Genomic DNA, 15390 nt, shown 5'->3' on the forward strand with positions numbered 1-15390 from the left:
AAGAAAACCACCACTATAATGGCAAAGCATTTCCATTTTGTACATCCACATGAACATAAAAGACTGTGAAACAACTTGCACTTACATGTTGTAAATGTACATTATTAAAACCAACATGTTCATTATTAAACTCTATATTTTGCACACTTCTTTTACAATCAGCTAATATGTGTCTTTAGAAACTAGGAATGCCTTCTGGAGCACTCCTGGGAAGTGCAGTGTGTCCCAAAGCTATTTAGAAATACAGCATTCATAGCAGAGCCACTTTATTTTCTTTAATGACTAAATCATTCACTTCCCATTGTTCACTGGTAAAAGTATAAATAGCAATATGCGAAATACTGTTGTCTGAAAAAATAACCACCTTTGTATTCCTTGAAGGCTGAAAAATAGGTATGTGGCTTGAACAAATACACATGATCATATATTTTTGTAAATGTTCCACTGGATTAACCATGCGATGATCTCCACCACTGGTGGACAGTTAGTTCTTGTTCCCCAGCTCCTCTCTCTTGTTCTACAGTCGCAGCGCAGGCAGCTCACTCCTCCCACTGGGGAGGAAGATTCAGTGGCACACAGTGGCTGCGTGTGTGTGCTGGTGGCACAAATGGAGCAAACCCCATCCCTGCAAGGCATTGCCTCAGATACAGGTAGTGGGAATCCAGTCCCTTCTCGTAGTGCTGGGTTCTCGCCTGTCCCTCACATACTCATTCCTGGAAGAGACTTTTCTCCTTTACTATCTATCAAGATCTGGATTTAAGGCTATTCTAAACTATGATATTTTAAGTACCTTATGCAGTGTTAAGGAGAAAAATCATTATGGATGCAACTGCAGCAAGCAAATGAAGGAAAGGATGGTATTTAACACCAGCAGCAGAAGTCCCACATGAATGCAACTGCAGTATAAAAGATGGCATTCTGTCTCTCCCCCTTCACCTGCCACATAGGGCAGTATTTTTACAACTTCCAGGTCAGGGCTGGTATTTAGATACGTGAGATGAGCAAGTGCCACCACTGGCACTTGCAGCTGCCTCCTCCTCTGACCACTTCTTCCTGCTTGGGCTGGGGTTGAAGCATCAGACACAAGTGGATTAGCAAGGAAACCCAAGGGGGACTGTGATGAATATTTTGAAGTTCTTAGCGTTGGAAATATCCCATGCACATCCCAGCCAAAGGGAAAGGAGTGGGAACCTGTAGGACAGTTTTTCAAGAAGGAATGATATTATATTCATTAGACATTCTATGCATAAAACTCCATAGGAGTCACAGCCCTGTAAAATGTCCTTGGCACTGGCCTTGCTGCTTGCAGGTCCTTTACAATTAGCTTCATGTGGGAAATTAATCTATTTTATTTCTTTTGTGATGTGCAGAACTTTTGCAGTACTGTAAATTCTAACTGCAAATCAACTTCTCCCTGACCTGATTTCCGCCTCAGTAATCACATAGAGCCTCTAATGATGCTCTGAATGTGTGATAAAAGGTGCTTATTACTCACAAAACTGTATATTCATCATGCTTTCCTGATGACAGACACACATGATATTGTCACATTCAATAGTTAGGGACTCAGAACAGCAACTACATTCTAAAAATAGATGCTTCTGGTGCTAAGATATTAGTTTCTCATTTCTTACCTGGGATCCTTTACTGCCATGATCATAATTTTGTAACAGTGACAAGCATTCATCTAGCATTCATCTCAGAATGGCTATCAAAGGAAATCATAATTTCCAAACAAATTTCACAGTTTATTCAGAGTTAAAGAATTGTGCCTTAATGATGAGCCTCTGGGCAGAGTAATAGGATGGGATTTTTTCCTATAAATAAATATTCTTGAACTACCAGTATTGTTAAACAAAAACTATTTTAAGATGCCTTTAGGACTTGATTGAGGCAGCCTGAAGGACTGATCTGTTTCTCTGAGAGTGTTTGAGAACTTGGTATGCAATGGCTATTTAACCTTCATTTATTTTATGCATCTGCTAACTGGATAGTTTTGGGGTATCCTTTGGGGATGTTATATTTTGGGGAATCCTTTGGAGATTATCAACATTTGAATACTTTGGAGTCATTCTTTTTCTATTCTTCTGTTTGATTTGTCTTGCAATGTGCAAAATAAAAGTAATCAAGCTTATTAAAAGGAGAAAAGTAAAGGACTCCAAGCCAGTTACATCTTGCGAAAGTTGATAGTTCAAAATCTAGTGTTAAAGGAAAGGACTGAAAGCAAAAACTGCTGAGAGTTTCCAGTCACAACATACTGGTTCATTCTTTCCTGTTTGCTATGGGCTACCTGGCACTGTTACTACTATTGGATGGTCACTTCATACAGCTGGTATCAGGAGATGTGGAGATGGCATAGCCTGGTGGGCAGGTCCAAGTTCACTCCCTGCTGCAGTGCGCAGGAAGAAATGCTGTTCCCAATTCTGCATCAGACTGCCTCTATGCTATCGCTGGCTGAGGGTGATGTGGTTTGAATATGATGTGTCCTTCACCTGGTCTTGCCCTTTCCCGCAGTGGCGTGGGTTTCCACACTCCCACCCTTCTCCCCACTTTGTTCACAAACAAAATGTGAAATGATGTGTTTGAAATGGCTGGTGCTGAGCTAGGCAGATGTCTCTCCAGATTTTAATGCAACAAGTTCAGAGTCCTCTACATATCTTCCATTTAACTGTTCATTGTTAGAATCATGATGGTACAGGTAAACAGGGACCTCTGTGATTGACGTTGCAGTGTAGGAGGTAGATCGCGTCGAACAGTGCTCTCGTCGCCTTTGGCCCCACTGGGTTTTGTATTGTGTCCATTGCCTCTTCAAAGCTCCTTGTACCTGTTAAAGAAACACATAGTTAGGGTAAGGTATAATCTAAACCCCTATAATTATAGACATTTTAAAATATGCTGCAGGAAGGGAAGGGAAGGAAAAAGAAGAAAGGCAAGAATAGGAAAAAAGAAAAGAAAAGAAAAGAAAAAGCTCCAGGTCTAATTCCATCAGGTTCAGTCTGCCTCTCTCCTACCCTCTGGTCCCAGCTCCAGAAGCAGAAACAGTTGCTTAGCTCTCGACCTTAACTCCCTCCCTGCTTACCCTATGGCAGCAATTAGAGTTTCTGCAGTTGTTGCTGCTTATGAAGAGCAGGTATGGGTTAGCTGTTCCCCTAAGAGGTAAATGTGGAACAGATTGCTGCATGGGAACATGGTAGGATGCTGTGGTAGAAGAGGGAAGAGGAAGGAGGGATGGGGATTAAAACCCATTGATACTACAGCTGGATTCTTGCCCCTGGAATGGCTAAGGCATTGTGATCCCTGAAGAAACTTAACCTTGAGTATAACTGGCCATGAATGGAAAAGTGTAAGTACATTTCAAGAGCTTGCCAGGGCTAATTTTGTAGAGATAAAGGGCTGGAAGATTAGTACAGCTAAAGTGAGATTTTGTTCTGGTAATTTAAGAAGAGGTTTTGTGCTGGCCCTCTGCATAGCAGAAAATGTCAACCTTTGGACATTCATCTTATAGGAATAAAACATTTTATTCAAAATTTACATTAAGAGTGATGTTATATATGGCACTAGGATATGACTTAAGCTATTGAGTCCTGACAGGGAATAAGACATCCTTCTCCAGCTGCACATTCAGGTGTGCTGGCACTAGCTAGCTCCTTCCCAAAGCAGGGAGCGGGCAAACCCTGGCTCCTGTTCCTTCAGCTCAACTCTTCCAGCCAGCAAAATGTGATAACAGGAGCAGTTTGCTGTAATAACTGCTGTAAATGACCACCCCTCCAGAGGAAGGCAGGCACAGGTGAGGCACTGAGGTGACAGAAGAGTCCCAGAGTTTCCGTGCTCTTGCTAAGGTGGGTGTTTGTATGTAATTTTTGCTCGACAGCAGTCTGAAGTCATTCTCTAGGCTCTGTGCAGAACAATATATTTGATTCATATAGATGAATCTGAATAACTTTAATATTCTCCACAATTCTAATCGCTCTATTAATATGTATATAGTAAAATGGCATCTACTCACCACTCACAGCTGCCTGCAAGACAGCTGTTTATGTCACATAAGGACAAAGCTTCATAAGGAATTGTCATGAATCGTGGATATTTACTGAGTGTACAGCGCAACTATGCAGCATGCCAAGAATGGCTATTTCAATTTCTTTGGTTTTTTATTTTTAATCCAAGACACAAGCCAAGGCATGAGGATTGATGCTATAAATCCTTACTCATGCAAGTAGTTACACTGACTTTGGTATGACTACTTCTTGAGTAAACAAACGTTTGCTGGACTAGTCCTTTAAAACTAACCGAAAACTATATCCATGCCCAGTTTCCAATGCTAGCTCTTTCTTGCTGTTGTTTAGCATAAAACAATGTAGTTAAGAGTTCTTTTCATCTGGAGAAATGTATTCCTATTCACCTTCTTGTAACACATACAGAATAGAAAACAAATGGCTGAGTGTAGGTTAATTAGATATCAAGCGTAGAAAGGCATATGGTTACAATGGCACTTTAATTACTGGGGCTGTGAGCAAAGCTTACTATGCCAATAATGAGATTTAAAGTGAAATGGCTGCATGCAGCAATGTTTCATATCACTCCATCACCAAAGTTAATTACTGAGAAAGAATTACTGCATGAAAGAGTAAGGCAGTTTTAGTGTATGATACACAAATAGGTGACAAGAAACTTAAGTTCCTGTAACCTATGACCAGAGACAGTGAGAATAATGCAGAAATCTTGGATGTGTACAGCACCTCCGCCTGCCTGCAGCCATCTCTCCAACACCACCGCTACAATCATTAGTGCCTGCAGTCACTGTGCACCTCTGGCCATCACCTCTGCCCCTAAGTATTGAGTGTGGTTGCATTTCACAGCAGTTCATCCATTCAGATTAATCTCAGTGTCTCCAGTGAAGGTGGCATAGAGTATGTTCTTGCAGCCTTCCTGTTCCTCTCCTAGCCTACCTTCCCCTGCCCCCTGCGTAGGCCCCAGGGCTTTGATTGCTCTTGCATGGGGAGAAGAGTGCTGTGAAGGTGATGAGCACCTGCTGAGCTCTCAAACTGCTCTCAGTTGAGCTGGACCCTGACAGGCCACCAGGGCAACCACGGGTCTGAGATCATAACAAGGTTAACTGAAGAAGGAAGAACAATATCACTGAGTGTTACAAAGCCTGCCGTGAGGAGCTTAGAGCTTTCTTCTTAGAAGGGGGTGACACTTAAATTGTATGTCTGGTCAAGGAGGGAGAGGCACATCTGTTCCAGTTCAGCCCATGATTAGAAGTGCCATTAGTCAGGTTTAAAAGACTTCACAGAGCAGTGAGAGCATGAGGTCAAGGCAGCTGTGTTTTTATTCTCTGCTGGCCAATACAAGAATCCAGCCATAAGTGGATAATGGATAGCACAAGCTCCTGCACTTAAGTAAAACAATGTGTTAATCTAGATTTCGGCCATGATTCCAAGGATCTCAGATGATCATAATTCAGTGCCAACTAAAACTGTTCATGCATGGATTTTAAAAGTGTAAGTAGCATTACTGAAAATCACATGCATAGCCGTAACATATTAATGTCCAAGGAGGCTTCTGGGGACTGGGAGGGGCAGGGCCATGCCTGCCATGCTTTCTGCTGTGATAGCAGATGGAAGAAGTAAAGTCTAAAGAAATGAAGAGTCTGAGTTTATTTACTCTGCTCTTCAGGGCTTAAAATGTTTTTCTGTTCTCTATTAGCCATTCATGCCTCTTTGGCACACAAGATATATAGCTGTTTTTTTTCCAAACAGACTTTCCATTTTGTTGGCCAGCCTTGCAGTCTAGAAGCAATCTCAGGCCTGGAAATATGGTCTGGTGAGCAGACTATTGCAGAGACCTTGTATTATCTGTACAACACTGTTGCTGTTGGACAGAGAAACTTCAGTTCTGCTGGACACTGAGATATTATATGAAAATGCGCAAGAAGATCTGTTATTTTAAAGGTCCAAAACAAATCTGTTGTTTATATGTTCTTCCACATGAATACAGGCATTGGTACAACTTCTTCTTACTATTTTTACATTTCTTTCTATAGACAGGCTCACAGTACTAAAGTGAGGTTGGTGAGGTAGTAGGTGATGAATGCAATATAAAACACTGTCAGGTAGTACTGAGTTTAGCATTGTTTGTCCTGGCTAAACTTCATTTATTTCAGCCTTGAAGTTAGATATTTCAGTAGGAAAAAAGTAAATCCCAGAGTATCGAGGCTCCTGTGGTACTAAAATTAATCTCCTTGCCCCACACTGAATTTTCTCATGAGAAATAATTTTGAGCTCTGTGGCAGCAGAAGTATACAGCAGCTTGGAAACAATCTCCTACCATGACTGAAGACCAGACTGTGGCTTTGGTCTATGCCATATAGCACACAGCAAGACTGGAGGAAATTAGCTTAGTTCTCTTGGGCAGCTAAACTTAGACCAGTGCTCTCTTTGGAAGGACCTAATGCCATCTAGGCATCTGTTGCTGCTCCTCTAGGTTTTTTGCCGTAGATATCTACACCTTGAGTAACTGCTGGAATAAATGGGACTTGGAGGAAAGGGGTCATAATCCTTCCATCCTCTCTTCTGGCACAGCCCAGCACAGCTACTCTAGTGCAAAAACTTGCGTGATGTTTATTGGTAATGTGCTGATGCAAATAGCACCAAACTGTCTTGAGTCTATATAAGAGAGATGTCATCTTTGGCTCTCTGCCTGCCTTAATGGGAAATTCTAAAAAAAGCTTCCTTTATTGTCCAGTAAATGACATTTCATGTAAGAAAATAATGAGGGAGTTTCTCAGCATCCCTGCCATTGATCATGTTAGGCAAGTCTCCAGCAGATACAACAATTTAAAAAATGGGTGTAATGGTGAAAAGTACCCAAGCACCAACAAAAATCACACTCAGCCTGTCTGGAAAACCTGAACCCCCACGGCTGTTTGTTCTTACTGCCTGACACTGATGAATGTTTCTGATCAGCCACTCCATCAAGGAGTCATTAATCCTACATGCAGTCTGCAGCTACCTGGAGGTAGTTAAGCCAGCCATGTGATTACTCATGGGAGCAATAGAGTACAAAACTGGAAGCCACATTTCAATAGCAGATTCATTTTTATCTCATTTTGGGCATCATCCTTTCCAGATGTGTCCCCTCAGTGATGGCTTGCTGACAATTCAAGTATCAAAAGTGGATATCCAGATGAGAGCCTTTGACAAGGAAGAGGTCATTTTGCTGTGTGCTGCCAGATGTGTCAAAAGGCTGTTACAGACGACTAGGGGTTAGGTGACTATTGTTGTTATTCAGGATTTGCAGCCAGACCATGCATCTTGAGTCCACATAAGGAACAACTGGCTGCTATTGCAGCTTCCTAACAGCAGCTCAGCCAGTGCAGAAGTCCACAAAGTGCAGCATGTCTCTGAGGCTGGACATCTGAATAGCATGTATGCATATTGTATATTTTCTTAATCCAAATATATTTATTCTGAATCCTAAAACAACATAATCAGTAGTTCACAAGCAAAAGAGCTGCATATTTATTTAGGCTCATTTTAATTTCTGGAATATGGCTTTTAGTTTTCTGCCTAGCGCGCCCTAGTTTAGTTCATATGACAGGTAAACTCATTCATAGGCTACACTCTAATTTTGAATTAAATGATACATATGGTCTGCCATGATGTTCGCAAGAAGATGTGCCAGATCTATTCATCATGGGGTAACTTGAAAATTGTATTCCTGGAGTTGTAAAGGTGGATAAGCTTCTCTGACCTCGTTGTATTGCCAAAAGTACTTTGGAATTAGAGCTATCTGATGAAACATACCTAAGAAACAAATAGCCTTTAAGATAGTTCACATTTTTAGTGCATTTTTCTTGCTGTCTTTCCTCATTTTTAGCATTGCTACAGCCTTTCTAGGCACAAATCCGTATGTTCTCATTAGAGTTGAAGAATTACAGCCTAATCAAAGTGTTACTCTAAAGCTATAAAACATTAAGCAAATTTGTTTTGCAAAATCTAATCTGAAAAAAATAGAAGGTGACACCGGGGAGAATGAAGAAGGAAGGCGGCGATGCTCAAGACCAGGATTTTGGGGTAACACATTGTTTGGAGGCAAGTGAGGAAACACTGGAGCACCGCCCGTACATAGCTACACAGTCATTCCTATGGGGAAAGGATGTTTCAAAATTTGCCTGGCTGGTCTTTGCCGTCTCCATGCCAGGTCCTCCCTACGAGGGAGAATTGGAAGTCTTTCTGTGTTTCCAGGGGATGGAGATTGCACTGTGCCAGAAAGTGATGACAGTAAGGAAGAAGAAGAAACGTGGTAGTAGCCTGCAGATCCTGGGGACAGAAACATGATAGGAAAAAACAGTTGTACATCTCTCCAACTTTTTTTAATTGGACCCATGAAACCATGAACTTCTCTAGCATGATCTTTACAGCTATCATTTCTTGTTAGGTTCTGGTGTCATTAACTGCTCACGTTTTGCTATTCTTTTTTATTCTCCTGAGAAGCTGTGCTGCAGAATTACAATGGCAGGCCTCTAATCTTTTCTACTGTTGTATTTCCCTGTACATTTATGCAGCAAGCCAGCCAGAAGCAAATGTATAGTTATGTTGGCAAGTGGTGGCAGAATTTAATACCCTCTGCCATTCCGAAAGTTAGCAAACCAGTCAGTAGCACCTCATCAGTAGATAACTTGCTTCATTATCACTACATCAGTGTTGTCACATTGTGACTGGGAATTTGCTACTTTCTAATAATATACAGGGATAAACAGGAGCACGAATATCTCTTTAGGTGACATACTGAGTGTTAGCATCACAAAGCTTGCCCTGTACCTAATTCACCTGCTCTGGATTCAAAATTAACTTTTTAAAGGACTTTCTAGCTTTTCTAAGATAATGAGGTGTTTTATTTTGCTACAGTTGAATTCTCCTGATGTATTGAAAAAGCGTTTTTCTGCTAACCATCTTTGGACAATGGCTTACTGTAGGAACTGAAATGGTTCTTGACATATTTCAACCAGCTATTTCTTTGTAGAAAAAAAATATAGTGAAGTGGAGCTAAAACCAGCTGTAGGGATATAAAATATTCATCCAGCTGTAAAAGAATGAAAGACATCTTTGCCTCAAGGGTTTTTATTTCTCAATTACTATGTGAGAAACACTGACCTTAAAAAGGCCAGTGTTAATCCTCAAAGGAGTGAAAGTAATCACACTCCTCCAGGCTCCTCTGTTCTGACAGCGCTACCGGGAACAGCATCTGCCACGGCTCTGGGGCTGAACGCAGCGCACGGCTCTCCAGGCCAGCCCCCAAAGACCTTCACTGCTTCTTATGGGGCATTGTGGTCTTTCCAGGCAATCCACCCCACTATTATGGGGCAGAAAGGGAAGCAGAGCATTTTTCTCTTTTACTTAGACCTCTGTCTCAAAATTGCAGATGGTGGGGGGAGAGGGTCACGCCTGTACCTCATTTGGTGCCATCTGCTTTGTAATGGTAACACTCCTGATTCATCTGCTCAGAGATATTCAAGTCACACTCTGCACGGAGCTTTCAAAAATGAACACTGCTGCTTGTATATAGACAATAAAAAGTGACTTTGTGTGGTTTCAAAGTTCATAATGCAACATGCTTCATTTCTGCATTAATCAACAATGAAGTGACTATTTTTTCGAGTTCTGTTCATTTGCTGTATTTCACTTGCTTACCTCACCATTGAAGAAGCAGAATATAGTTGCCACAAGTAAGCCCTAAGAGAACGGAAAAGAAAAGAGTTTAGAGATCAGAATATATAATATTTTTGGCACTGTTTGGAAATTCAGACTTGAGAGATGAAAGAAAAAAACAGTAATCCACTTTCTCTGCACCACAGACACTTCACCTAACCTCCCCTTCATTCACAGTTACGTTATTACACTGATTTTTATCTTTTCAACATGTTTTATCATTTTCTTCTATATTACTAGCATTTATAGACGATCTATTTTGGCTATAAACTTATTTTTGTACAAGAGACCTAGAGAAGTAAAATGAAATGGTACGTAAGGTAAACATCTTGCTTACAGGGGAGTATCACACTGGTACTGACTTTGCTGAAGAGATGGCAGAGGAATTGTGCCCTACATGCTGCCACGCATTTGTCAGAGTACAGTTATCCAGCTAAAATTGCCAGCCAAGGAGAATCCAGCTGCCCCAGGAAGGCTTTATATTGAACTGTATGTCAGGGTATGTGAGCTTGTATGTGGGGCATCATGATGGATGGCAGGGATGTGAAAGAGGTATAAATGTCCAGAGAAAGGAAAAAAAACCCATCCCACAACAGGTGAGTTAGAAGGTAGGGGCCAGAGAAAAAAAGAGAAAGTACAGATCATAGTTTGGTCCTAAATGGCTTAAAAATAATTTAACTCTTGCCACAGTTGTTCAGATAATATTTCACTACTGCTACTACAGGGCCAAGCAAGGGACATGAGGTGAGAAAGTGTGAAATTAATACGAGAGAAAAGTCACACACAGAGAGCCTGCCATTCAGAGTCATGTAGTTACACTGGTCCGTGTTCTAAACCTCACTCGCTCTTATTGAAATAGCATTACATAGCATCAATGGGAGCCAAATGCCTTCATTTTGAGTTAACTAAAGCAGTTTTTATAAACTAAACGTATGGCAGTTTGTGAAATTGAGGGGAAAACTGCAATACAATAGCTTGTGTTCCCAAGGGCTGCTTTGAAGAGCTTTACAGCTGTATCTTTTTTATAAACCTTAATTTAACTGATTATCAGTTAAATTGTAGCTAATTCTTTGTAAAATGCTTTAGACTCTCAAGTGTATATTTTGGACCACAAATGTAAGGTCAGCAATAACTGTTTTTACAAAATGCTTATATATTAAGAATGTATGAGCTGGTTTGAAGAGGGGCTGAGCACCTGAATTTTGGCAATTATTTCACGCCAATAAATTTACTCTAAGGCAGAATTTGTAATTTGACATGCCTTCAAATATGAACACAGAACAGCATGTGCGAGGAGGAGGAAGGGTAGACATAGTGAGAAAAAGACAGTTTCTTTTCATGTTTTGGAAAAACAGTGAGTATTCTCAAAAAACTCAAATCTCAGTATACAATATACAATGCACAATAGTTTGTCCATAAGCTCTGGTTTCAGAAACACCACAAAGTCAACCAAAATCTTACACATCTAAAGCAGGACTTTGTCAGTCCACAGATTCCTAAATAAAACATTTATGCAAGGGGAGCAAATGCATCACTTCCCAGTGCCCTACATTTATTTTCTCCTGCGCTGTGTGCGCTACATTAGTTTGTAGTCTTGCAAAACATCTGCTGTTAAACTGCATGGTACATGGTCTCAGCAAGGGTCTCACTATTTTGCGAAAATGTGTTTATATTAACAGCAGTCAGCCATGATGGGAAATGAGATGGGTCTTGATCTCCTCTGGGAGCAGAGATGCTCGATGGATGTCCCATGTGAGGCACAGCAGATACAAAAGACACCAGGAGGAGAGAAAGAACTGGAGAAATTTTCCTAAGTCTGGATGTCAGTGGGAGTGTTTAGGGAGAATTTGGGAACTGCAATTCACCTAAAGGCAGAAATTGAACTTGAACTATTGAAGTGAAGCTATTTTCCATTTCAGTTCCTGTATGGTATTTGAATTCCTCTGCTACATCCTGCAATTGCTCTACTTTTCTTCTGTTGGAGAGTGCAGTTCCCTTAACTAGTGTTTCCTCCAGGCAACTTCTAACAGAAAAGCTAAAGGGGAAGCTGTGATGGTGCTTCATATCCCTTCAGTTGCTCTTCTGGTCTGGAGTGAGCTGAGAGCAGATATGGGTCCTTGTCATTTTGAGACCATGGATATTGTACATCTTCTGGCAGAAGAAATTATTTTCTCTGGTTTGTCCCATATACATCTCACTGCTCTTCTTCCATCAGCAACAGCTTTCTGGGCTCTGCTATATTTCTATTTCTATTTCTATTTCTATGATTTCTATGTCTCTATTTCTATTTCTGTTATTTCCATTTCTATTTTTACTTTTTCCAATTTATACATAAAGTTTTGCCCATAGTTAAGAGTACTGTCATTATTGTCAACTGTAAAGCTACAGAGATATCTATAGCACATAGCAGCTTTGTCTCTTTGGAGCCAGGGGGGCTTGGGATGATGACAACTCTACAGTGGATCTATTAAAACATGTGACAGATTAGATGTAGGTTAATTATTTCATGTAAGGCCCAGAGGTTAATTCTCATACCTCTTTGACATACGTCTTCCATATTCTAACTGCTGCTGGGTTTTGCTCAGGGTACAAGTCTTGCTGGGGATGAGATCTCTAGGTCAATTATATCTCTCTGCCACCGTGTGGAGTTGTTAAACTGACCTGTGATATATTGCCTGCTGACAGCAGGATAATATTGGCTGTGGTATTGAAGGCAGAGATGAAGAATACATTTACAGATTAAGGCCTTTAATAACTGCTTCTGAAATTCTTTATTTCTGGAACTGTGTGAAGACCAGATGATGTGGCTTTTGGCCAAAACATGCCTTAGGGATTGTCCAGAGATAGCAGCTCTCAGATCTTCATGTACTTTATTGACACCATAGTGAGTTTTTCCTTGTGTTTAAGTGCCTATACTAGTCCAAGGACATTCTTTACTTGACAGGTATTTAATCTGTATCTCAGTCTCCTAGAGGACATGTGTGTCTTCAAAGGAAGATCCAGTGATTTTCTCAGGTTAGAAAGAAACAAACAAAAAAACCTATGCAGATACCACAAATCTTCAAGGGTTTCTGATACCTCATTGTTTTTCTTCCAGCTTATGTCTCCATAAAACCAATAAAGCATATATAGATATGCTTCTTTCTGTTATTCATGAGCTTGTCCATGGCCTTATTCTCTGCCCTAATTACACACTGTCTTGCTGTTTAGGCTTTAGTGGGGTGATATAACTGTTATTGATGGTAGAAGATAATGGCACATGTAATCGTACAGATGGCCATAATATAAAATGTCAGTTTCTGGTTCTCTGTGTGGGCTTTGGTCCATGTCCATTCACTTCTCACCTCTGGATCTGAATGGACAGGAAACAAAAAACAACACTGCAGTACTTCCCATTCCCATCTCCTCATTTCAGCAAAGATAAAGAGCTTAGAGGAAAACACTACTGTGTTCCTCATCATTTTCATTCACAGCACATTCATACAGCACCTCTGAGGTAAATTACTATGTTATGAAGTGTTCATTTATGTTAGGATAAAAAAAAAAATCTCAGCAAAGAATGTGTTTGTGAAGTTTCTGCTGTTACTGAGATGGGGAGATTGTCATGAGAGGGCTGAAGACAGCAGCCCACCTGCTGCAAAGTGATGGGGACATCCCACCAGCCAAAGTTCACACTTCGCTTCTCCCGCTCTCTTATGGAGGTTTCATTACTGTCATTTTGTACAGGAAATTTTCATACAAAAATGGCACTTTATAATATCCAGCTTTCAGAAAAGCCATTTTCCCCAACTTTTATTGGCTCAAAATATCAGAACATTTCGAAATGACTAATAATGAAAAAAAAAGAGTTATGAAACAAAAAACCCCACTTATGTGGTCAAAAGAAGTTCTATGACCTTAACTTTGCACAGAAGGAAAAAATGTTTCTGGTTTGACATCACAAAGAATATTTATTCCCCTTTAAATAGAGAAACAGATGGAATTATTACCTTCTAAAATGCATTGCAATACCTTACTATTTTTAAGAAGCTACTTTTAAATGGGTTAATTTTGTTCTGCATAAAGCTGCATAGAGAGTTAAATTTACAACTTGGAGGCAGGGTGGATATATATGTGATCCAAACCCATACCTGAAAAATACAAAATACAGTTTACACAAATGAGGCCCCTATGAGCTGGATCTCCCTGCCTGGCAGGGCAGGTCCTGCAGTCCTGAGAGTGCTGCTTGGAATCTGCTGCGTGACACAGAAATAATCTTACTTGTAGAGAAAGAAAACTTTGATTATTCTCCATTTAATAGAAAAAAACTTTTCATATGCCAATATAAACCAGGGCCCTTATGCTGAATAGCATTTTAATTTCTCATTAGAAGCAGGCTTGCACATTTAGGGCCACAGTCAGCAAGGTATTGAGAAGAAGCTTGTGTATTGCTGTTGATTCGTGGGCTACTTCACTGCACCAAGCAGAACTCCATCCAATCTTCTCTGGCATAGCAACAGTGCCGTGTTAGGCAACCTGATAACCTCTACAAACCCAGCTACAAGATGCTGGAGGGAGAATTTGGTGAGAGGGGACTTTGGTGGATGGAGCTTGCAAGCAGGAGTGTGTTAATCACTGGGTTTGTTTGAGAGCTTTCAGGGTCGGGTGGGGTGGGTCTATATGTGGGACTAACTGATGTATCATGGGTTATTGCATTTTTCTACTCTTCCCTTTTTTCTGTGAAGCCCCTGCTATGGACCAATGTCAGCCATCAGAAGCTGGGATAACAGGAGGTGCGCAGCACCCCGATCTCTTTGCAGCCTCAGACCCCTCAAAAGAGGCAGTGGTTCCCGGGGTGGGAGGATTGGCAGTGGCAGCCCCAGGGCTGGCAGAGGTGCAGGCAGCTCTGATGAGTTGTGAGGCATGAGCCACATCCCTCCTGCCCTCTCCTGCTACAGACACCTGAGTGTAGTTACAGGGAGGAAACAGGGCTGCTGCTGCTTCACTCCGTCGCGGAAGGCACCCTCTTTGCCCAGGTGTACCACTTCATCTTTGCTGAGCAGCACAATGGGACTTTTCAGGCTTTTAAGTGACAGATGAGTTTTCACGCCAGAGGTGTGCAAGGAGCCAGCACATCCTGTACTCTAATGTTTTACACCCTGAGAAGACTGCATCTTTCATGTGCTTTCAGCATCATCTAACAGGATTTCGAAAGTCAGGTCATCTATGAAAATCTGCAACCCACTGACTTCTGGAGTGCAGATGTGGTGCCTACTTTAGGAGCTCTGTTTAATAAGCTAACTGCGTGTTCAGCAATGCACCGACAGCATTCCGTTCTGTGCATAAGTTATTCCACCTAAGGGCTGAAATATCTTTCTTTTGCCTGGTGCAATCTTTATTTCAGCACAGTCTGGAGACTGAAGAGCTGGTATTGGTGATGGTGAGGGGAGATACTAATCTCTACTTTTACAGGAGCCATGGGAAGCTGGCTGGCTGAGCAGGAAAAGTACGTGCATTTTAGTTGCAGCACAAAAGACAGCCTTCAATTAATATTTTTACCATTTATACACCTAATCTACAGATCTGTTAAGAAGAATCTGGTCTATGTGGTGAAACAGACATAAGCTGATACAGGAGAGGTAGCCATACAGTGTTTGTGAATTGGTCATATAGTCATATTAGAAAAAACATTTCTGCT

At 41.1% G+C, this 15390-nt stretch overlaps 1 protein-coding gene across 2 annotated transcripts in view; it reads right to left on the reverse strand.

The window, feature by feature from the left end:
* Nucleotides 1-2487: 2487 nt before the first annotated feature.
* The window catches only part of CALCR (calcitonin receptor), a 176816-nt gene continuing 163913 nt past the window's right edge, over nucleotides 2488-15390 (reverse strand). For both annotated transcript variants that reach the window (XM_075082844.1, XM_075082845.1), the window contains exons 12-13: nucleotides 9696-9737; nucleotides 2488-2824 (exon numbers count right to left, since the gene is read on the reverse strand). In XM_075082844.1, coding sequence (XP_074938945.1) covers nucleotides 2603-2824; nucleotides 9696-9737 — 264 coding nt within the window. In that variant the 3' untranslated portion in view covers nucleotides 2488-2602. The remainder of the gene's footprint in view (nucleotides 2825-9695; nucleotides 9738-15390) is intronic.

Source organism: Phalacrocorax aristotelis, chromosome 2 (genome assembly GCF_949628215.1).
Source record: "Phalacrocorax aristotelis chromosome 2, bGulAri2.1, whole genome shotgun sequence".
In the NCBI taxonomy this organism is placed as follows: Eukaryota; Metazoa; Chordata; class Aves; order Suliformes; family Phalacrocoracidae; genus Phalacrocorax; species Phalacrocorax aristotelis.